Raw genomic sequence first — 23,233 nt, forward strand, 5'->3', positions numbered from 1 at the left:
GCCGGCGGGTCTGGCAAAACACGGGCGGGACTTTGGCCCATCGCGGGCCGGAGAATTCAGGTGGCCCCGGGGCCCATTGAGTTGCGCCGGTCCCCCCATTCTCCGAGGCGGGGGGGCGCGATTCACGCCAGGGCGATTTTTTGGGGGGCTGTAGAATTCGGAGGACGGCGGAGGTGGGATTCACGCCGACCCCCGGCGATTCTCCGGGGATTCACGCCGACCCCCGGCGATTCTCCGACCCGGCTGGGGGGCCGGGGAATCCCGCCCCTCCTTGTTAGCTGAATTGGACATTCCGAATTGTCCCTCTGTGTACCTGAACAGGCGCCGGAGTGTGGCGACTAGGGGATTTTCACAGTAACTTCGTTACAGTGTTAATGTAAGCCTGCTTGTGACAAGAAAGATAATTATTCTTATTATTTTTCAGATTGCTGGAATTCATTCACGAGTTGTGAAGAACCTTCCAGATGGAACATTTGATTTAAATGAAGTAGAATCCAAAATACGTCATTCATCAGGCACCCACTGCCCCCGGACCTCCGTCATCTGCCTTGAGAACACTCAAAATTTCACAGGAGGGCGGGTTCCACCACTCTCCTTTCTCCAGGAGGTGAGGCAATCTTGAAACTGTCCAGACTGCTTTTGGTAATCAAACTTTAAGAGTCAAACTTTTATCCAGGCAAGACACAGGCACCGCTTTAGTTCAGTAACAGCCAGGACAATCAGGAAAGGAGGTACCACGGAATAGGCCTTTTTTAGTTTGTGTGTGGCCCAGACTGCAGGTGATTCAGATTCACCATATCTGACTGAAGATCGATCGGTATGCTCACTGCAGCCACCAGGGGGGGCACAAGCTCAGCACTGATCATCAATCAGCAACAACTTGTATTCATAGAGTGCTGTTTACATAGTGAAACATTAGACAAAATCTGACAGCAAGCACATTTGTTTTTTATTCGTTCGTGGGATGTGAGATTAATTGCCCATCTTCGATCTCCCTTGAGAAGGTGGTGGTGAGCTGCCCTCTTGAACTGCTGCAGTCCATGTGGTGTAGGTACACCCACAGCGCCTTCAACCTTGATATCACGAGGTGTGAATCAAATTGGCTGAAGGTGATGACGGGAGGCTGAGATGGATCAGCGTTGTCTTTTGCCCTGATGTACTGAGCTCCCCCATTATTGAAGATGGGGATATTTGCGGATCCTCCTCCTCCAATTAATTGTTTAATTGTCCACCACCATGCCCTCCTGCATTCCTCATTGAGGTTTGACTGTAATGGTAGGGTGGGGGACACGCTTGGGCCATGAGGTTACAGATTGTAATTCTGCTGCTGCCCTGGCCCACGGCGCCTCATTTTTGAGTTTGACCTGTTCTGAGTCTATCCCATATAACACGAAAATAGTACCACACAACAGATTTAGATTTAGATTTATTGTCAGGTGTACCGAGGTACATTGAAAAGTATTGTTCTGCGTACAGTCCAGTCAGATTGTTCCATACATGAAAAATATAGGGCATACAATAGATTATCTCCTGGGACGTGGGCGTCATTGGTAAGGCCAGCATATGCTGCCCATCCCTAATTGCCCTTGTGAGAGTGGTGGTGGGTGAACATTGAGAACTCTGCAATCCATCTGGTGCAGGTATACACACAGTGCTATTAGGAAGGGAGCTCCAGGATTTTGATCCAGTAAAAGGCCCTGCCTGGTGGTCACTCCTACCAATACTGTCATGGACAGATGCATCTGCGACGAGTAGATTGGTGAGTTTCTCCCTCTTGGTGATTCCCTGACTGGGATGCCCCGTCTGACAGATAGATCCTTCAGGGCTCAGGCAGCTTCTCAGCACTGGCGTAACTGCGCCACCCTTGGTGATGGGCATTGACGTTACGGATATGTGGGCAGCAGCTCATCCAAGGGTAAATTGTGTCCTTTACCCTCAGACTGTGTTAGTTTCAGGATGTGGGATGGAATCAGCGGTGAGGGAGTGGGGTTTGTGGCAAGGAGCAAATGGATCCTTGTCTACTCAGTAATTAGTTGGAGAAAATTTCTGCACATCCCGAGCTGCATATCAGCAAAATAGCCTGGCAATTTCGAGACAGCGGAAGGGTTTAGAGTGCTAATTGTGAGGTCTAGCTCGTGGACGTTAGCAACATATGAAAATTGATGCTGTTTTTGGGTGACAAATTTTACTGGGGATTTATTGGTGGGATTTTTTTTAAAATCTCTTATGAGACGTGGGCGTCGCAGGCTGTGCCAGCATTCATTGCCCATCCCTAATTGCCCTTGAGGGGGCAGGTAAGGGTCATTGCTGTGGGTCTGGAGTCCCATGTTGCCCAGACCAGGTGAGGACGACAGATTTCCTTCCCTCAAGGACATTAGCGAACCAGATGGGTTTTTACAACAATCGACAGTCCAATGATGGTCATCATTAGACTTTTAATTCCAGATTTTTATTGAATTCAAATTTCACCATCAGCAGTTGCGGGATTTGAGCCTGCATCCCCAGAACATTACTCTGGGTCCCTGGTTTATTAGTCCAGCGCCAATACCACTACCCCACCGAATCCCTGGATTGTATCCAGTATTATGCAGGAAATTTACCGGTTATCCCTGGAGTCTCTAGGCCAGTCTCGGAAGATTAGCAACACTCTGGTTGCGAGTCGGTGCAGAGAGTTGAGACTCCAGTAACATTGTACACAAATGTTCAGTTTCATTTTGTAGGACAATCGTCAGCTCCCACTGTGTGAGATGCTGGAAGTAGCAGCATTCACTGCCTGTGTCGACTGGTCGTTCTCCTCTAAGTCACTGTTCCTCTGCTTATGTTACAGGCCCGAGCTCTTGCTGACAGGTACGGGCTGCCTATCCACATGGATGGAGCTCGCCTGATGAACGCAGCTATAGCTTTGGATGTTAAGGCCTCAGAGATTCTGCGACTCTGTGACTCTGTGTCCGTGTGTCTGAACAAGGTATGCACCATATAACTGGGAGAAGGGCGTCCCTGCAGGCAGAGGGGTGGGGCGTTCTGGGTAGAGGCCAAGTGCGTCAGGTGTCCTTGGGCAGCCAAGAACCATAGAAAGGTTATGAAGCAGAAAGAGACCATTTGGCCCATCACGTCTGTGCCGGCCAAAAAGGAGAAAAAATAAACAAGTCGCTCATTTTAATCCATTTTCCAGCACCTGGTCCATAGCTTTGCAGGTTCCAGCCCTTCAGAGGCAGATCCAGGTACCTTTTAAATGAGTTGAACATTTCAACCTCAACCACAAATATAGGCCGTGAATTCCAGACACCTACCACCCTCTGGGTGAAAACCTTTTTCCTCCTGTCCTCTCTAATCCTTCTACCAATCACCTGAAATCTATGTTCCTGGTAACTGACCCCTCAGCTAGGAGGAAACAAGTTTTTCCTGACTACCTGAACTAAGCCCCTCATAGTATTGTACACTTCATCTAGGTCACCCCTGTAGCCTTCTCTGTTCCAACAAAAAAACAACCCTACTGTTTTCAAACTTACGAATTTCTTAAATGGGATATACGCTTAAGTAGCCTTTGTCCCAGGTGGCGCTTAACACTTCCTTTTCAACTCTGACGTGCTGTCTTTTTGTCATTGAGACACTGTGGGGTTAGAGTGTGATCTTTCACACCAGACACCTCGGCCCCAGTATAACTCTGACAAACAGGAGAAAATGTTCCAGTAAATAGGTTCCCAATTCCTTGTCTGGGTAATGGTGATCCAGAAACAGGAACTGAGTGCCGGCTAAACCCCCCGTTCACCATCCCCCCCCCCCCCACTTCAGCATTGCCACAATAGATAATCCTCCTGCAGACGTGAGCTGAAGACAGGGCCACACGGCCAATCATCACAACCGCAGCTGTGATTAGGACATTTCCGTGGTTTGTCTCCCTCACGCTGCCGACTTCCTTCCAACTGCAGAAGCTGGCGCTCGGAGACGGCAGCGTTATGCCTTCATGGGGCAACATGGTGGCGCAGTGGGTTAGCACTGCTGCCTCACGCCGCCGAGGTCCCAGGTTCGATCCCGGCTCTGGGTCACTGTCCGTGTGGGGTTGACACATTCTCCCCGTGTTTGCGAGGGTTTCACCCCCACCACCCAAAGACGTGCAGGGTTAGGTGGATTGGCCACACTAAATTGCCTCTTAATTGGAAAAAGAAGAATTGGGTACTCTAAAATTATTTTTAAAAAGTAATGCCTTTGTGAGGCAGTGTTCACCTGGAATGTGGCCCGAACTTCTATTGAGGACAATCTTTCTGTTTAAGTTGACTGTGTTTGTGGATTGTGCAGGGTTTAGGATCTCCAATCGGGTGTCTCATTGGCGGCCGAAAAGAATTTATTAATCAGGCCATCCGTGTGCGGAGAGTACTTGGAGGGCTCATGAGACAGGCCGGGGTGTTGGCCGCTGCGGGACTCATCTCCTTGTCAGATATGGTTGAAAGGCTCCGGGATGATCACAGAAATACCAGGAAATTTGCTCAAGGTACCAACCCGATATAATTGTTTCATAGTTCACCGCCTTACTCAAAATAAACTGTTGCAGTTCTGTCTCTTTTTTCAATTTATTCAACATTTCTATTTCCTTATTCGAAAGCGAGTAAATCCAGACAAGTGAAGGGGCCCGACATGACGAATTACTGATGGATGATTTGCTCCCTCGGCCCTGCCGTTAGCCAGGTGCTCGAGCATTCAGGAGCCTGCAGTTGCCGCTGCTTGATCCATGGGTTGGTTCACATGTTGAAAGGACCGCCTGCTGCTCTGTGTAACACAGCAGGCCAGGCTCAAAGCTGGCACAGCTGAGTTGTCCGATTGAAGCCTAAAATGAAGGCCAAGGCACCAAATGCTGACCTGAGACTCCAAATTACGAATCAAAAGGTATCCATAGAATTCCTACAGTACAGAAGGAGGCCATTCGGCCCATCAGGTCTGCACCAACCCTCTGAAAGTACTCTCTACCTAGGTCCACTCCTCTGCCCATCCCGCCCTATCCCTGTAAAGCAACCTGCACATCCCTGGACACTAAGAAGCAATTTAGCACGGCCAATCCATCTAGCCTGCACATCTTTGGACTGTGGGAGGGAACTGGAGCACCCAGAGGAAACCCACGCAGTCACGGGGAGAACACGCAGACTCCACACTGACAGTGACCCAAGGCTGGAATTGAACCAAATCCCTGGCGCTGTGAGGCAGCAGTGCTAACCACTGTGCAAACATGCCACCCCCTATATGAAAGGATATGGAGCCAAACCAGGTGGAATTAAATTACGGATCAGCCATCATCTCATTGTAAAGTGGAACATGCTGAAAAGGCTGATTGACCAACCCCTGTTCCTATGACCAATCATTATTGCTCTACCACACTACAGAGTCTGATTTGGCAAATCTTGTTCACAGGCGTCCAAGCATTTTCCTCCTCCATTTGTGACATCGACATCAATGCCGTGGAAACAAATATTATAATGTTCCCAGTGAATGACCCAAGAATCTCAGCCAAGGAATTCTGTGACAAGATGGCAGAAGTGACTGAGGAGGAAGTGACTGCGATGGGATGTGGTGTGCAAGTGTTGCTACATCATATGTATGATTGCAAAGTCCGCGCTGTTTGGCACCTGGACGTATCAGAAGAGGATACTGACCTGGCCTTATGGAAACTACAGTATGTGATAGAGAAAGTCAATCAAAAATAGCAATGGACAAACCAAACTTTGCAATCCTTCAAATGCAATAATCATGGCTTGAAGGGAATGAAAAGTAGTCAGGTGAAGAATGGGTGTGATCATTTGGATCTAATTGTCAGGGCTGATGGCATTATTCTCAGTGCTTTGTTCTTGGAAATCATATTTTGCGGGTGTTGTACTTTCCTGGTGATTTAAAAATTCTCGTCATGTTTTCCCCATGAATTGCTTCATGGCCTTGACCCTCCCAACTTTGTAATCTCCAGTCTCGCAACCCTGGTGTCCGATGTGCTGAATTGCCACTGAGCAAGTGTAGAGTTCACCAATAGGCAATCAGCTGTTCATATATCAGTTCACAAAACCAGGCCCGAAATGTTGCTTATGACTGACAACTAGATCAATGACTGATCAGGAAAACATGTCGCATTTACTAGAAGAAAGCAAACCCACTATAAATATGATTTAAAATGTACACAATGACAATTATGTTCTGCTCTCCAGAATGTACAATGTGACTCAATAGAGTGGGAGCCAGCTTCCAATTTATACTGGTGGCTGAATTCAACTGAATAAGTTGTGTGTGTCAAAGCTTTTAGATACCTAGTTATTATGGGCACCATTGTATGGCCAGGTTGCGCTTAAGTGAGAGCGTGACGAGACTGTTAAATCACGGGAAAGGCCAAAATCAGGGAACGCGCGGGCGCCGATCTGTTTGCAATCTAACCAGCCCATTCCTGTTGGCAGAATCAGGATTCCACCTGAGCGTGGTGAGAAACCACTAATCACCACTTAATCCCAATCGCCATACAATTAACGGGAGCGACCCCCTATCTAACGGCCTCCCCAGCAAGTGGTCACGCGGGTGCCAATTAGTACTCCTAAAAAACATGAAGCTGGCGGAGGGGCGGTTAAGGTACAAAGGCCCCTATTGACTTGGTAAAACTGTGTGAAAAGGGAGCATATCAGATGTGACCTGCACTAGCTTGCTCTCAATCAGGAGCCTAATCAAAATTGCTCAACTAGAAATCAGTGCAGTGGTCCATGTCTTTTCCTTGCAATGAATCAGTGTGTCTCAGGGGAGTCACTGTACAGAACAAAGAGGCACTGTCATTTCCTCTCTGCATGTCTGGCACTCGGTATTAAAATCAGTTCACCCGTCTACCCATCCAGCAAGACACAAAGGTCCAAGTCAGCTTGTGCACGATCACTAACAAATTTCTCAAATACTTTGGATTAAACTAATTTCAGAAAACTTCATTAGAATATAGAACAAAGGAATGTCGTTCAAATGCATTAACCAGCTCAGCACAAATTCAATCCTTCAATGCTCCATCTCACCTCTGAGTAACACACAACACACCGTCGCTTTGATCACTCCCTTGTGCCCTGTTAAACATAGTCTGTTGCTATTAGTGATAAAGTACCATTCCTGATACTACTGTCCCATATTGTTATTATGTTGTACACCACCTGATCAATACATCTCATCATATCAGTACAATGGCGTTGTCACTTTTGAAGAGGAAAGAATTTAAGGTGAGAGACCAAATGATTCCTGTGAGATGTGGGTGTGCTCACAATCACTGACACTGAGGACAAAGTGGTAGAAGCAAGTTCCTTTATTAGTTTCGAGTCTGCAGGGTCGGGGCCTCCACTAGAGAAGCACACTCTACGGCAATTGTTCTATCCCTTTTATCCTAATCCCGTCGCCCCAGTTCCCTCCCCTCTTGCCTGATTGGTTCAGGTTGTCGAGGTTCACATTCTTTCCGGTACGCCTACCATATGTTACATTGCATGTTCACGTCAACGTCAGTTGCTCGCCTTAGGGGCGTATTTTACAATATGCATTAGTTTATTACGCAGTCGCAGTAGCGCAATTGTTTGTGGTAGTTGACCCACTTCCTGACTCACTTACCACATCCTGTTATCTCCACATCCTATGGCCCATTCTAATGATTTAATCAAACCTTATCCCTCACAATTCCCTACGCAGGAAGAAAAATCAAGAGTTAGAGCTGTCATTGGGCTTGAAGCATCTCTTTACACTTGGTTTCGAGCAAGAACCCTGAAAGCAGGTTGTCTAGCAGCCTCTCTGTTGCTCACTTGTGTATGGCTCAGGATGGGTTAACCATGATAGCTCACACACAAGGCAGAAACCAGGTCAGCAAATGTCATCTCAGCAGAGGTGTCGCTACCCAGCCGCTTACCGCTTTGACTGTCTGGTTCCTCACATAATTCATTGGATTTTAACAGCGAGAGAGAGAAATAATGCACCCATTAACCCCAAAGGGGTGGGGTGACATGAATGTCCAAGTTAATCAGTGAGCTGTCTCAATAATTATAGCACTAATAATATTTCCTAATTGCGCCTCTGTATTTGGATGTTTGTCTTTGATCAATGCAGGTCAGATGAGTTCAGTTTGTGTTCCACAATGTGTGTCACCTTGTGCTCGGGAACTAGCCTTTGTGCTGAGTGTTGAAGCCTCGCTGGGGTCCTCGCCCTTCACAGTAAACCCCATTTTCACATTTTGTAATGTTTTCTACTTATTACCTTTTAATCTCGTCTGTAATTTTCTGTCTAAGTGGGTCGCCTTTTGCAGCAAGTTGTAGGTGTTTTGGGGGATGCCACTGCTTTTCTGAGAATGTGGATATGAATAAAGACATGAGTGGACAATTCGTCAATGCTTCTCTGCCGTTGAAATATTTTAACTGAAGTTTTACATTTTTACACTGTTCTTTCCTTAAAGACAGATGAGATGGTTACAATTTACAAGAAGTTCTTCTTCGGTTTCTCCCTCCCCCTCCCCTGCTCCCCTTCCCCCCCACCTCCCTTCTTTCGCTGTTTCAGGCTCCTTTGCTTGACCCTTTGCTCCACTGTGGGTGGTTGTTCAATGTTTATATGTGGGCCGTGCCCTCCTTCTCCCTCTCCCTCCCTGTCACTTGGCCTCCCCCCCTCCTTTTCCCCTCCTGTTGTCGGCCTGCCTTTGAGGATTCTCTACCGTGTGGCCTTGTGTTGGGTCCCTGTGTCGGCCGCTTTCTAGACTCCCACTCGTTTCCCCCCCCCCGCCATTGGTTCTTGACTTCGAACAGGTCTTGGAACTAGTTGGTGTGAATGGCCCCCACTCCTCTGACCCTCGGATGGTGAACTTAATCTTCTCCAGGTGGAGAAATTCCGATAAGTCTGCAGCTGTAGGTGGTGCTGCTGATCGCCAGCCGAGCAGGATCCTCCAGCGGACTATTCGGGAAGTAAAGGTAAGGGCGTCGTCCTCCTCCCCATGTGTATTTCCGGCTGATCCGATACCCCGTATTATGGCGTTTGTGTGGGGAGGGAAAAAGCCCCGAAACAGTACTAAACGGGAGAAGGGGCTTGGTAGACCTGGCCCTCTGGTACGAGAGCGTGAGGAGATGGGTGCATCTCTTGCAGGACGACTATGTCAGCTCTCATACTTTTCAGGTGGGCGAAGACTCTGGAACTTTTCACTGGGCCGTTAAGTCCCATAATGTTCCGGGTTTCTACCCCCCCCCCCCCCCCCCCCCCCCCCCCCCCGCCCGCCACCGCCACTTTTACCGCCGTTTGGATCTCCACCTTACCTTCCTTCATTGCGGTCAATTCCTTGTTAGGAATGTCTCCTGGTGGAGGGGAGAGGGGTGCCCACTGTCCGTGTCGCCGGTCTCCCTCTCTCGGGGTTGTCAGGGACTCCTTGCTCGCTGCTCCTGCCCTTTTCCCCAGTTCCTGGCTTCCCTGCGGCCTCTCTAGCTAACTGCTTCCTGGCATTTGTCTCCTCTCTGTTGTCTTTGTGGGTGAGTGGATGAATGAGTCCGATTTCCTGCTCTTAATTCCGGCTAAAAGTGCCTATTTTGCTGTGTTCTGGAGGAGAGCCAGGATGTCACAGCAATTGAGGTGAGAATAGTTGGAGATACAATGGTCAACTGGAGCGATTGGATAAGCAGTGTCCCCAGGACTTATTTTACTGACTTAAAAAGTGAACACGGGCAGCACGGTAGCACAGTGGTTAGCACTATGGCTTCACAGGGCCAGGGTCCCAGGTTCGATTCCTGGCTGGGTCACTGTCTGTGCGGAGTCTGCACGTTCTCCCCGTGTGCGCGTGGGTTTCCTCCGGGTGCTCCGGTTTCCTCCCACAGTCCCAAGTCGTGCAGGTTAGGTGGATTGGCCATGATGAATTTCCCTTAGTATCCGAAAAGGTTAGGAGGGGTTATTGGGTTACGGGGATAGGGTGGAAGTGAAGGGCTTAAGTGGGTCGGTGCAGACTCGATGGGCCGAATGGCCTCCTTCTGCACTGTATGTTCTATGTGCGACTACTCAGCACATCCTCGTCTCCAGAAGTTCTCATCAATGCTTCTCGGATAAGCTCACCTGCCCCAAAGTGGCTTCACAAATATTATTTGCTAAGAATTTGTCCAGGATCACGACGTACTATGGGACAATTCAAAAGGGTATACAGCATTAAACATCAGATCAGGCGTGTCAGAAAGTACAACAGGGGGCAGAAAGGAGATGCACGGAAGGGGAAGACGGTGGCATAGTCGCAATGTCACTGGACTAGTAACCCAAAGGCTCGAGGGACAGGCGTTCAAATCCCACCATGGCAGCTGGTGGAATTTAAATTCAATTAATAAAATCTGGAATTGAAATCGAACCTCAGTCATGGTGACCATGACAACTGTCATCGGCTGTCGTGAAAACCCACCTGGTTCACTGATGCCCCTTTAGGAAAGAAATCTGCCGTCCTCACCCGATCTGGCCTCCAGGTTGACTCTTAACTGCCCTTCTGAAATGATCCTAGCAAGACACTTGGCTCAAGGGGCAATTAGGAATGGCCAACAAATGCTGGTCCTGCCAACCGCACTTACGTCCCACAATATAATTTTAGGGGCGATAATGAACTAGTGGTACTGTCACTGGACTAGTAGTCATGTAGTAGTCCAGAGACCTAGGTTCAAATCCCACCGCAGCAGATGGTTAAAATATGAATTCAATTGTAAAAATCAACAATTAAAATTCTAATAATGGCCGTAAACCATTGTTGATTTTTGTAAAAAAAACCATCTGATTCATTAATGGCCTTTAGGGAAGGAAATCTGCCGTCCTTACATGATCTGGCCTACATGTGACTCCAGACCCACAGCAGTGATTCCTAATTGCCCCCTCAAGGGCAATTAGGGGTGGGCAATAAATGCTGGTCATTCCAGTGATGCTCATGTCTCATAAAACATTTTTTTAAACTAATCCTGTGATGAAGGACACAATGATGGGCGTAGGTGTGGACTGTGCTATCAGTTCATCGAGACGTGGAGGGCGACAGTCTCCATTCACACTTCATATCACTGGTGTGAAAGGTCACTGCTGTCCTCTGACCTGTATGCCACAGGGTCCATCTCAGCACTGACCTCGGGGGTGGGGGGTTCATCACTTCATTATGGTGGCAATGATTGAATTGTCGGTTGATGCCCGAATGACTTCATATTGAAAATCAAAGATGCTACAGATCTCGGGGAAAGCCACCAATTTGGAGAAAACATCAACCTGATCATGTGCTCAGTTCTAAAGTTTGTATGAATGGCCACACTGGTGATGCAGCGGTTTAGTTAACTCCTGAATGGAATCGCAGATGTCAAAATGGCTGACACTTAAGATGTCCCCTGTGTACACCAGAATGGACTGGGGCAGGACAGTTGAAGAGAACCAAGATATTCACTGATAGCACAGGGAATGCGAAAACCTCTCCTTGCAGTTCTGGGTTGAATGACTAATTTCAGTGAGGTCTCTCCCCCTCGCCCACCCCTGTCCATGCACTCATGCCCATGTATTGCCTCCATGTACTCTTGCACACTCAGCCTGCATCTGCCCATCCTCCTGTGAATGCTTGCTGTGTCAGTGTGCTGGGAATGAACACCCCAACCTCTTCCCTTGAACAATTAACTTACAGACCCGACTTCCGGTTGCGGCTATGCCTAGGTAGGTCGCACGTTCGACAGCTCCCGCCGAGAACGGACTTTTGGGCTCTCTAGAGGACCCCAACGGCAATTGTTCGACAGCTTCCAGTGTGGGAAGGTGACAACAAGGTCCCCCCCCGGCAGTATATGGATTGGACCAGGGGTGGAGCGGTGACAAAAGTGATCTTGGAGCAACGAAAAGTGAGAGGGAGGAAAAACAAGATGGCGGGGGGTGGAGACCAAGCAGCATGGGCGCAGTGGTCACAGGAGCAGCAGGGGTTTCTTAGACGCTGCTTTGAGTAGCTGAAGACTGAAATGCTGGCGCCAATGAAGGCGGAGATTGAGAAGCTAGTGGAGACCCAGAAGGCCCAAGGCCGGCGATTTGAGAGGTGCGGCAAAAAGCCTCGGAGAACGAGAATGAGATCTTGGGTCTGGCAGTGAAGGTGGAGGCGCACGAGGCGCTGCACAAGAGGTGGGCGGAAAGATTTGAGGACCTGGAGAATAGGTCGAAGAGGAAGAATCTTCGGATTCTGGGTCTCACTGAGGGAGTGGAGGGGCCCGATGTCGGGGCATATGTGAGCAGGATGCTCAATTCGCTGATGGGCGCGGGAGCCTTCCCGAGGCCTCTGGAGCTAGATGGGGCTCACCGGGTCCTAGGAAGGAGACCCAAGGCCAATGAGCCTCCAAGGGCTGTAGTGGTGAGGTTTCACCGCTTTATGGACAGAGAGTGTGTCCTGAGATGGGCCAAGAAGGAGCGGAGCAGTAGGTGGGAGAATACGGAGATCCGAATCTACCAGGACTGGAGTGCAGAGGTGGCTAAGAAAAGAGCTGGGGCGAGATTCTCCGATCCCCCGCTGGGTCGGAGAATCGCCAGGGGCTGGTGTGAATCCCGCCCCGCCGGTTGCCGAATTCTCCGGCACCGGAATCCCGCCCCCCGCCGGTTGGCGGCGCCCCCCCCGGTGATTCTCCGCGGATGGGCCGAAGTCCCGCTGCTGGAATGCCTGTCCCACCGGCGTGGATTAAACCACCTCTCTTACCGGTGGGAGAAGGCGGTGCGGGCGGGCACCGGGGTCCTGGGGGGGGCGCGGGGCGATCTGGCCCGGGGGGTGCCCCCACGATGGCCTGGCCCGCGATCGGGGCCCACCGATCTGCGGGCGGGCCTGTGCCGTGTGGGCACTCTTTTCCTTCCGCCTTCGCCACGGTCTCCACCATGGCGGAGGCGGAAGAGACCCCCTCCACTGCGCATGCGCGGGGATGCCGTGAGCGGCCGCTGACGCTCCCGTGCATGCGACGCCCGGAGATGTCATTTCCGCGCCAGCTGGCGGGGCATCAAAGGCCTTTTCCGCCAGCTGGCAGGGCGGAAATTAGTCCGGCGCGGGCCTAGCCCCTTAAGGTTAGGCTCGGCCCCCCCAAGATGCGGAGGATTCCGCACCTTTGGGGCGGCGCGATGCCCGACTGATTTGCGCCGTTTTGGGCGCCGGTCGGCGGACACGCGCCGATACCGGAGAATTTCGCCCCACTACTTCGAAACGCCTGATGAGGCATGGAGCTTCATACTGACTGAAAAGTTGGACTCAGATTGAGGGTAGGTGTGGGGGGATGTTTGCTGTGTTTGCTACGTTTGGGGAATGTTCTTTTTGTTAGGGTGCTGGCTGGGGATGGGTGAAGGGATTTGATGGGGAGACTGCGGGAGAGTGTGTGCGTCGGTGCGGGAGGGGCAGACCCCCATGAGGGAAGAGGGGGAGTGGAGGCCCGGGGAGGGGAATTGGGGTAAGGCCGCAAAAGGAGCTGCGCTAGAGGGGGCGGGGCCAGCTCAGGAAAGCGCGGGCTTTTTCCCACTCTAGAGAAGGACGGGGGTGGGGGTGGGGGGGGGTGTGTGTGCTGGAGGGGGGCGCACACTGACTGTCAGGGAGGGGGAGGGGGGATTCTCACACTGGAGGGGGTCGATGGAATGGCGGGAGAGGCCGGGGTCAGCAGGAGTCAGCTGACTTACGGGAGTGGTATGGGGGGAGCAAAAGGGCTAGATGTGGATCTAGCGGGGGGGAGGGGGGTGGGTAAAGGGGCGGGGATAGAGTTGCTGCTGCATTAGCCAAAGGGGAGCTGGAAGTAGGAGAGGTGGTCGGGGCGGGGGTCCGCCGTCTGGGGGACTGGAGGGTGCGGGAGGCGCGGGCACGTGACTGACCTAGAAAAGGAGATGGCTAGTCGGCGGGGGGGGGGGGGGGGGGGGACCCCTTCCAATCCGGCTGATAACTTGGAATGTGAGGGGCCTGAACGGGCCGGTCAAGAGGGCCCGGGTGTTCGCGCATTTAAAGGGACTGAAGGCAGACGTGGTTATGCTTCAGGAGACGCATTTGAAGGTGGCAGATCAGGTTAGGCTGAGAAAGGGATGGGTAGGACAGGTGTTCCATTCGGGACTGGATGCGAAGAACAGAGGGGTTGCAATACTAGTGGGGAAGCGGGTGTCGTTTGAGGCAATGAATATTGTAGTGGATAGTGGAGGTCGATATGTGATGGTGAGTGGTAGGCTGCAGGGGGTGTGGGTGGTACTGGTAAATGTATATGCTCCGAGTTGGGATGATAGCGGATTTATGAAACGCATGCTGAGTCGGATTCCAGACCTGGAGGTAGGAAGCTTGATAATGGGGCGGGGATTTCAACACGGTGCTGGACCCAGCATTGGATCGCTCTAGGTCCAGGACGGGTAAGAGGCCGGCTGCAGCCAAGGTGCTGAGGGGATTTATGGATCAGATGGGGGGAGTGGATCCATGGAGGTTTGTCAGGCCCCAGGCCAGGGAATTTTCATTCTTTTTCCACGTCCAAAGAGCCTACTCCCGGATAGATTTTTTTGTTCTGAGCAGGGCGCTACTCCCGAAAGTGGAGGGAACGGAGTACTTGGCCATAGCCATCTCAGACCACTCCCCGCACTGGGTGGAGCTGGAGTTGGAGGAGGAGAGGGACCAGCGCCCGTTGTGGCGCCTGGATGTAGGACTGTTGGCGGATGAGGAGTTGTGTGGGCGGGTGCGGGGGTGCATTGAAAGATATTTGGAGGCCGACAATGGGGAGGTGCAGGTGGGGGTAGTCTGGGAGGCGCTGAAGGCGGTGGTTAGGGGAGAGCTAATCTCCATTAGGGCCCAGAGGGAGAAGAGAGAGAGCAGGGAGAGGGAGAGGTTGGTGGGGTAGATTTTAAGGGTGGACAGGAGATATGCAGAGGCCCCGGAGGCGGTGCTACTCAGGGAGCGACGGAATCTCCAGACGGAGTTTGACCTGTTGACCACAAGGAAAGCAGAGGCACATTGGAGGAAGGCGCAGGGGGCGATGTATGAGTATGGGGAGAAGGCGAGTCGGATGCTGGCACACCAGCTTCGTAAGAGGGAGGCAGCGAGGGAGATAGGTGGAATTAAGGATAGAGGGGGGAATACGGTGCAGGGGGCAGTAAGAATAAATTAGGTATTTAGGGACTTTTATGGGGATTTGTACAGATCTGAGCCCCCAGCGGGGGAGGAGGGGATGCGACGATTCTTGGATCAGCTGAGGTTCCCGAGGGTGGAGCAGCAGGAGGTGGCTGGTTTAGGGGCACCAATAGGGTTGGAGGAGCTGGTTAAAGGATTGGGGAGCATGCAGGCGGGGAAGGCCCCGGGGCCGGACAGGTTCCCGGTCAAATTTTATAGGAAGTACGCGGAACTGCTAGGCCCGTTGCTAGTGAGGACTTTCAATAAGGCTAGGGAGGGGGGGACCTTGCCCCCGACAATGTCCGGGGCGCTGATCTCTCTGATCCTGAAGCGGGACAAGGACCCACTGCAGTGTGGGTCGTATAGACCAATCTCACTCCTTAATGTGGATGCTAAGTTGCTGGCAAAAGTGCTGGCTACGAGGATTGAGGACTGTGTCCCGGGGGTAATTCATGAGGACCAGACGGGGTTCGTAAAGGGCAGGCAGCTAAATACTAACGTGCGGAGGCTCCTCAATGTGATTATGATGCCCTTGGTGGAGGGAGAAGCGGAGGTAGTGGCAGCTATGGACGGGGAGAAGGCTTTCGACCGGGTGGAGTGGGAGTATCTTTGGGAAGTGTTGCGGAGGTTTGGGTTCGGGGAGGGGTTTATCGGCTGTGTCAGATGGTTATATAGCGCCCCGGTGGCAAGCGTGGCTACGAATCGGCGGAGGTCGGAGTACTTTCGGCTGTACCGAGGGACGAGGCAGGGGTGCCCCCTGTCCCCCTTGCTGTTTGCACTGGCAATTGAGCCCTTGGCCATGGCACTAAGGGAGTCCAGGAAATGGAGGGGACTGGTCCGTGGGGGAGAGGAACATCGGGTGTCGCTATATGCAGACGACCTGTTGCTGTATGTGGCAGATCCAGTGGAGGGGATGGCGGAGGTCATGCGGATCCTAAGGGAGTTTGGGGACTTCTCAGGGTATAATTTGAATGTAGGAAAAAGTGAGCTCTTTGTGGTGCATCCAGGGGACCAGAGAAGGGGGATAGATGACCTGCCGCTGAAAAGGGCGGAAAGGAGCTTTTGGTACTTTGGGATCCAGGTGGCTGGGAGTTTGGGGGCCCTGCACAAACTCAATTTGACGCGGTTGGTGGAGCAGATGGAGGAGGATTTTTAAAAATGGGATGTGCTGCCACTCTCGCTGGCGGGCAGGGTGCAGTCAGTTAAATTGGTGGTCCTCCCGAGGTTTCTATTTGTGTTCCAGTGCCTTCCCATTATGATTCCCAAGGCCTTTTTTCAAATGGGTAAGCAGGAGCATCATGGGTTTCGTTTGGGCAAATAAGATCCCGAGAGTAAAGTGGGTGTTTCTGGAGCGGGGTAGGGACAGCGGGGGGGGGGGGGGGGGGGGGGGGGCTGGCTCTGCCGAATCTGTGCGGATACTATTAGGCAGCCAATGTGGCGATGATCCGTAAGTGGGTAATGGAGGGAGAGGGGGCGGTGCGGAAGAGGTTGGAGATGGCGTCCTGTGTGGGCACGAGCCTGAGGGCGCTGGTGACGGCACCACTGCCGCTCTCGCCGACAAGGTACACCACAAGTCCGGTGGTGGCGGCGACGTTGAAGATCTGGGGGCAGTGGAGGCGACACAGGGGCGAGGTGGGAGCTTCGGTTGGGTCCCCGATTCGGGAGAATCATCGGTTCGTCCCGGGAAGGATGGATGGGGGATTTTGGAGCTGGCATCGGGCAGGGATTAGGAGAATAGGGGACCTGTTCATAGATGGGACGTTTGCGAGCCTAGGGGCGCTGGAGGAGAAGTTTGGGTTACTCCCGGGGAATGCTTTCAGGTATATGCAAGTGAGGGCGTTTGTGGGGCGGCAGGTGAGGGAATTCCCACTGCTCCCGGCACAGGGGACCCAGGACAGGGTGATTTTGGGTGTATGGGTTGGAGAGGGCAGGGTCTCGGCGATCTACCAGGAGCTGAAAGAAGAGGAGGAGGCCGCGGTAGAGGAGCTAAAGGGCAAGTGGGAGGAGAAGCTTGGGGAGGAGATAGATGAGGGTCTGTGGGCTGATGCCCTGAGTAGGGTTAATTCTTCCTCCTCTTGCGCCAGGCTCAGCCTAATACAATTCAAGGTTGTTCACAGAGCGCATATGACAGGGGCGAGGTTGAGTAGGTTCTTTGGGGTGGAGGACAGGTGTGGGAGGTGCTCGGGGAGTCCGGCAAATCACGTCCACATGTTCTGGTCGTGCCCGGCACTGGAGGGGTTTTGGTGGGGTCTTGCAAGGACTATGTCCAAGGTGGTGAAAGTCCAGGTCAAGCCGAGTTGGGGGTTGGCATTATTTGGGGTAACGGACGGGCCGTGAGTGCAGGAGGCGAAAGAGGCTGGTATCCTGGCCTTTGCATCCCTGGTAGCCCGGCGGAGGATCTTGTTATTATGGAAGGACGCGAAGCCCCCCAGTGTGGAAGCCTGGATAAATGATATGGCAGGGTTCATTAAGCTGGAGAGGATAAAGTTTGTCTGTGCAGGGGTTCTTCAGGCGGTGGCAACCGTTCCTAGACTATCTCGCGGAGCGTTAGGAGGAGGTCAGCAGCAGCAGCAATCCTAGAGTGGGGTAGGGGGGGGGGTTCTGTTGGTGGGGAAATGGGGGTGGGTGGGGGGGGGGCTTCCCTACGAGTACCTTTAAATGTCATATGGGGGGGCTATTGTACATGGGGAAACCCAATGTGAATGTTTTGTACAATGTACAATGTTTAATTGTCGTGTTTGCGTTTCTTTTATCTGTTATTAGGGGGGGTTGTCAAAAATGTTGTTGGAAAACTTGAATAAACATATTTTTAAAAAAACAAAACTTACAGACCCGATTATGTGTTCAGTATTCAACTTTTATTCCCTTCTATCCCTGCCATTTAAATCTGTGTAAACATGTCATATTGGTCTTGAACAATATCCTCTCTCTGATCATCTTGGTCTTATTTACTTGCATCCAGTTTTTCATTAAACTTTAACACCCAGAGAAAAATATATCCCAAATTAGCAAGACAGTTTCACAGATAGCAGCGCTGGTTACATTTCCTCGATTTAGCTTATTACAAAACTCGGCACAATACTATCAATAACAAGTTGCAGCGTGGCGGCACATTAACAAAGTGCTCATATTGTTGCTGACTGCTCTGGGTGCTGCATGGCAGCGAGCTTGGCAGCCAGAAGGAATAAACCCCCGGCAATGACCTCCGAGACACAAGAAAGGCAGGCCAAGCCCATGGACCAACTGAACCCGATGTGAACATTGTCAAACAGCGTGTGTCCATACAAACGCATTACAATGGCGAAGGCTGCTTTCGAATAAGCGATGTATACCAAGATCCCAGCCAGCGTCAGCGCACCTGAAACACAGGACAAGTGATGTTAAAACTTCAACCTCGAAATACATCCACACAGTTGCTATTTTTGTGTATCCCATTCAGAAGGAGGTATAGAACAAAGAACAAAAAAAACTAGAGCACAGGAACAGGCCCCTCGGCCCTAAAAGCCGACCATGCTGCCCGTCAAAGCTAAAATCTGCGACACTTCCGGGGTCCGTATCCCTCTATTCCCATCCTATTCATGTATTTGTCAAGATGCCCCTTAAATGTCACTATCGTCCCTGCTTCCACCGCCTCCTCCGACAGCGAGTTCCAGGCACCTACTACTTCTGTGTAAAAAAACTTGCCTCGTACATCTACTCTAAACCTTGCCCCTCGCACTTAAACCTATGCCCCCTAGTAATTGACCCTGGGGAAAAAGCCTCTGACTATCCAGTCTCTCTATGCCCTTATAATTTTGTAGACCTCTATCAGGTTGCCCCTCAACCTCCGTCGTTCCAGTGAGAACAAATCAAGTTTATTCAACCTCTCCTCATAGTTTATGCCCTCTATACCAGGCAACATCCTGGTAAATCTTTTCTGCACCCTCTCCAAAGCCTCCACATCCTTCTGGTAGTGTAGCGACCAGAATTGAACACTATACTCCAAGTGTGGCCTAACTAAGGTTCTATACAGCTGCAACATGACTTGCCAATTTTTATACTCAATGCCCTGGCCAATGAAGGCAAGCATGCCGTATGCCTTCTTGACTACCTTCTCCACCTGTGTTGCCCCTTTCAGTGACCTCTGGACATGTACACCAAGATCTCGCTGACTGTCAATACACTAGAGGGTTCTACCATTCACTGGATTTTCCCTACCTGCATTAGACCTTCCAAACTGCATTACCTCACATTTGTCCGGATTAAACTCCATCTGCCATCTCGCTGCCCAAGTCTCCAACGATCTAAATCCTGCTTTATCCTCTGACAGTCCTCATCGCTATCCACAATTCCACCAACCTTTGTGTCATCCGCAAACTTACTAATCAGACCAGTTACATTTTCCTCCAAATTATTTATATATACTACGAACAGCAAAAGTCCCAGCACTGATCCCTGCGGAACACCACTAGTCAAAGCCCTCCAATCAGAAAAGCACCCTCCCATTGCTACTCTCTGCCTTCTATGACCTAACCAGTTCTGTATCCATCCTGCCAGCTCACCTCTGACCCCGTGTGACTTCACCTTTTGTACCAGTCTGCCATGGGGGACCTTATATAGACAACATCCACTGCCCTTCCTGCATCAATCATCTTTGTGACCTCCTCGAAAAACTCGATCAAGTTAGTGAGACATGACCTCCCCTTCACAAAACCATGCTGCCTCTCACTAATACGTCCATTTGCTTCCAAATGGGAGTAGATCCTGTCTCGAAGAATTCTCTCCAGTAATTTCCCTACCACTGACGTAAGGTTCACCGGCCTGTAGTTCCCTGGATTATCCTTGCTCCCCTTCTTAAACAAAGGAACAACAGTGGCTATTCTCCAATCCTCCGGGACATCACCTGAAGACAGTGAGGATCCAAAGATTTCTGTCAAGGCCTCAGCAATTGCCTCTCTTGCCTCCTTCAGTATTCTGGGGTAGATCCCTTCAGGCCCTGGGAACTTATCCACCTTAATATTTTTCAAGATGCACAACACCTCGTCTTTTTGGATCTCAATGTGACCCAGGCTATCTACACACCCTTCTCCAGACTCAACATCCACCAATTCCTTCTCTTTGGTGAATACTGATGCAAAGTATTCATTTAGTACCTCGCCCATTTCCTCTGGCTCTACACATAGATTCCCTCCCCTGTCCTTCAGTGGGCCAACCCTTTCCCTGGCTACCCTCTTGCTTTTTATGTACGTGTAAAAAGCCTTGGGATTTTCCTTAACCCTATTTGCCAATGAATTTTCGTGACCCCGTTTAGCCCTCCTGACTCCTTGTTTAAGTTCCTTCCTACTTTCCTTATATTCCACGCAGGCTTCGTCTGTTCCCTGCCTTTTAGCCCTGACAAATGCCTCCTTTTTCTTTTTGACGAGGCTTACAATATCCCTCGTTATCCAAGGATCGCAAAATTTGCCATATTTATCCTTCTTCCTCACAAGAACATGCCGGTCCTGAATTCCTTTCAACTGACATTTGAAAGCCTCCCACATGTCAGATGTTGATTTACCCTCAAACATCCGCTCCTAATCTATGTTCTTCAGTTCCCGCCTAATATTGTTATAATTAGCCTTCCCCCAGTTCAGCACATTCACCCTAGGACCACTCTTATCCTTGCCCACCAGCACTTTAAAACATGCTGAATTGTGGTCACTGTTCCCGAAATGCTCCCCTACTGAAACTTCTACCACCTGGCCATGCTCATTCCCCAATACCAGGTCCAGTCCAGCCCCATCCCTAGTTGGACTATCTACGTATTGTTTTAAGAAGCCCTCCTGGATGCTCCTTACAAACTCTGCCCTGTCCAGGCCCCTAGCACTAAGTGAGTCCCAGTCAATATTGGGGACGTTAAAGTCTCCCATCACAACAACCCTGTTGCTTTTACTCCATTCCAAAATCTGTCAACCTATTGATGAGTTAGGCAGGTAGGTTCGATGTGGACTGCACTCGATGCAGGGAAGTTAGAAACAGACGTCTAGCCTGACCAGATTTACTAGCTACCGCATGGTGTTTGCACTTGCTAACTCGTGGACTCTGACTGTCACAGTGGCTGGGTCCCAAGAGAGCGGGAAACCTAGTGCCCTCTGGCTTTATGGTGATAGTGTCCTGTCTGGTGATTGGCTGTGCTGTGTTGTGTGCTTACTGGTCATCCTTGTCATGATATTCAGATAAACATCATGGTACAAACATACATACACACTGATGGACAGATCAACGGACCAATCAATACACACACAACATCACAGCCAATCACAGGCAAGAGCATACACACTATAAAACGGGGAACACGATACTTCCCACGCATTCCAGCGGGAGACAGCTCAGGACACAGAGCTCACAGCAAGCCACTCAGACATCCACCATGTGCTGACTGCTTCTCCAAGATAGTGTTCGGGCTAGGTCCACAGATTAGAGGGTAATGAACGAACCACAGTAACCAGTTTACAGATGTTGTTATTGTTAGTAATAAAACTGAGTTGTACCATCCGCAACCGTGTTGGTTCGTCTGTGTAGCAGAGCACCCAACACAACATAGTACCAGGATTGGAACCCAGTTACTGTGAGACCTACCTACGCATCTTAATGAATCCGCCATCCTGCGCCATGGACACCATCAGCCCGCCACAGCCGCTCCAAATCGCTGGAAACCTCGGCGTTAACTGGAAGCTGTTTAAACAGCGCTTCCAGTTCTTCCTAGAAGCCACAGAAAGGGAGAATGCTTCGGACACCAGGACAATCGCCCTCCTCCTCTCCACGGCAGGGCAACACGCCATCCACATCTACAACTCCCTGGTGTTCGCGGAAGGTGAGGACAAGACAAAGTACAGACGGTCCTTCTCAAACATCGAGCAACACTTCAACGTCGAGGTAAATGAGAGTTTCGAGAGGTACCTCTTCCAGCAGCGCCTGCAGGGTAAGGATGAGCCCTTTCAATCTTTCCTAACACACCTCCGTATCCTCACGCAGTCCTGCGGTTACGAGGCCACCTCCGATTCCACGATTCGGGACCAGATTGTTTTTGGGGTCACCTCGGGCACCCTACGCCAGCAGCTCCTCAAAATTAAAAGCCTCACCCTAGCCTCCTCAATCGGAGCCTATGCCCTTCATGAAAAGTGACCAGCCGCTACTCCCAATTCCAGGCGGCCGAATCGGCGCGGCAGGGGTCCTACTCGGCCGAATCGGCGCGGCAGGGGTCCTACGAGGCCGAGCGGGTCCAGGCGATCGGGTTCCGCCCGGACGAGGGCGGCCATTTTGCTCGCTTTACGCGGCCTCCCGCGCTTGTACGTGCCAAAAGAGATGTCGACGCAGAGGGACGTGACACGCAGGCGCGCTCTACGCAGGACTGAACTGCGCATGCGCGGTGGCGCAACGAACGCCATGACGTCACGACGTGCGGCAACTGTGGATCCGCACATTTAAAGCGGCAATGTCCAGAAAAGAACCGACAATGCCACCGCTGTGGCAAGATGGGCCACTACGCTGCCTGCTATCAAGCAGCTCAACCTGCCAACGCTCCCCAATTCCGACAGCCTCGCAGGGACGTGTGGACCATTCAGCCTCCGTACTCCGAGTCATACCTGGACGATAGACAAACCGTGATACAGACGACCGGGAAGCCTTCCGCGTTGCGGTCATTGACAGGAACCGGATGTCTCCAAGCAGGACCCACCAGCCAATGCCAGTGAAGTGTCAATCCAGGTGATGAATGGTGTGCCACCATTGTGCCAAGCCAGGACAGTTGGAAGGATTTCGCAGGCCAGATGGTGGGGGATGAATGTAATGCGACATTCACACCTCTTTAACCTAGGGTTACCCCATCTCTGGATCTGTAACGATTTAATCACCTGCTAATGCTTGCATTCCAAGCATTGTCTGGCATCTTTGAATCTGTCTATATATATATGTTTCTGGAACATACCTCCGCATTCACCTGAGGAAGGAGCAGCGCTCCGAAAGCTAGTGACATCGAAACAAACCTGTTGGACTTTAACCTGGTGTTGTAAGACTTCTTACTGTGCTCACCCCAGTCCAACGCCGGCATCTCCACATCATGGCTACCATCGACACCGCAAACTGCCGGCTCAAAGTGGAGAGGATCTCCAGGAAGATCGCGCACCTGAT

General features: G+C 51.2%; 2 protein-coding genes across 5 annotated transcripts in view; one reads left to right on the forward strand and one right to left on the reverse strand.

The window, feature by feature from the left end:
- The window catches only part of tha1 (threonine aldolase 1), an 89,766-nt gene extending 81,409 nt beyond the window's left edge, over positions 1–8,357 (forward strand). For all 3 annotated transcript variants that reach the window (XM_072483594.1, XM_072483595.1, XM_072483596.1), the window contains exons 4-7: positions 425–607; positions 2,828–2,965; positions 4,297–4,489; positions 5,401–8,357. In XM_072483594.1, the coding sequence (XP_072339695.1) occupies positions 425–607; positions 2,828–2,965; positions 4,297–4,489; positions 5,401–5,693 (807 nt within the window). In that variant the 3' untranslated portion in view covers positions 5,694–8,357. The remainder of the gene's footprint in view (positions 1–424; positions 608–2,827; positions 2,966–4,296; positions 4,490–5,400) is intronic.
- A 9,565-nt stretch (positions 8,358–17,922) lies between these two features.
- Positions 17,923–23,233, reverse strand: part of tmem235b (transmembrane protein 235b) — a 78,999-nt gene continuing 73,688 nt past the window's right edge. For both annotated transcript variants that reach the window (XM_072483583.1, XM_072483582.1), the window contains one exon: positions 17,923–18,443. In XM_072483583.1, the coding sequence (XP_072339684.1) occupies positions 18,211–18,443 (233 nt within the window). In that variant the 3' untranslated portion in view covers positions 17,923–18,210. The remainder of the gene's footprint in view (positions 18,444–23,233) is intronic.

Source organism: Scyliorhinus torazame, chromosome 18 (genome assembly GCF_047496885.1).
Source record: "Scyliorhinus torazame isolate Kashiwa2021f chromosome 18, sScyTor2.1, whole genome shotgun sequence".
Classification (NCBI taxonomy): domain Eukaryota; kingdom Metazoa; phylum Chordata; class Chondrichthyes; order Carcharhiniformes; family Scyliorhinidae; genus Scyliorhinus; species Scyliorhinus torazame.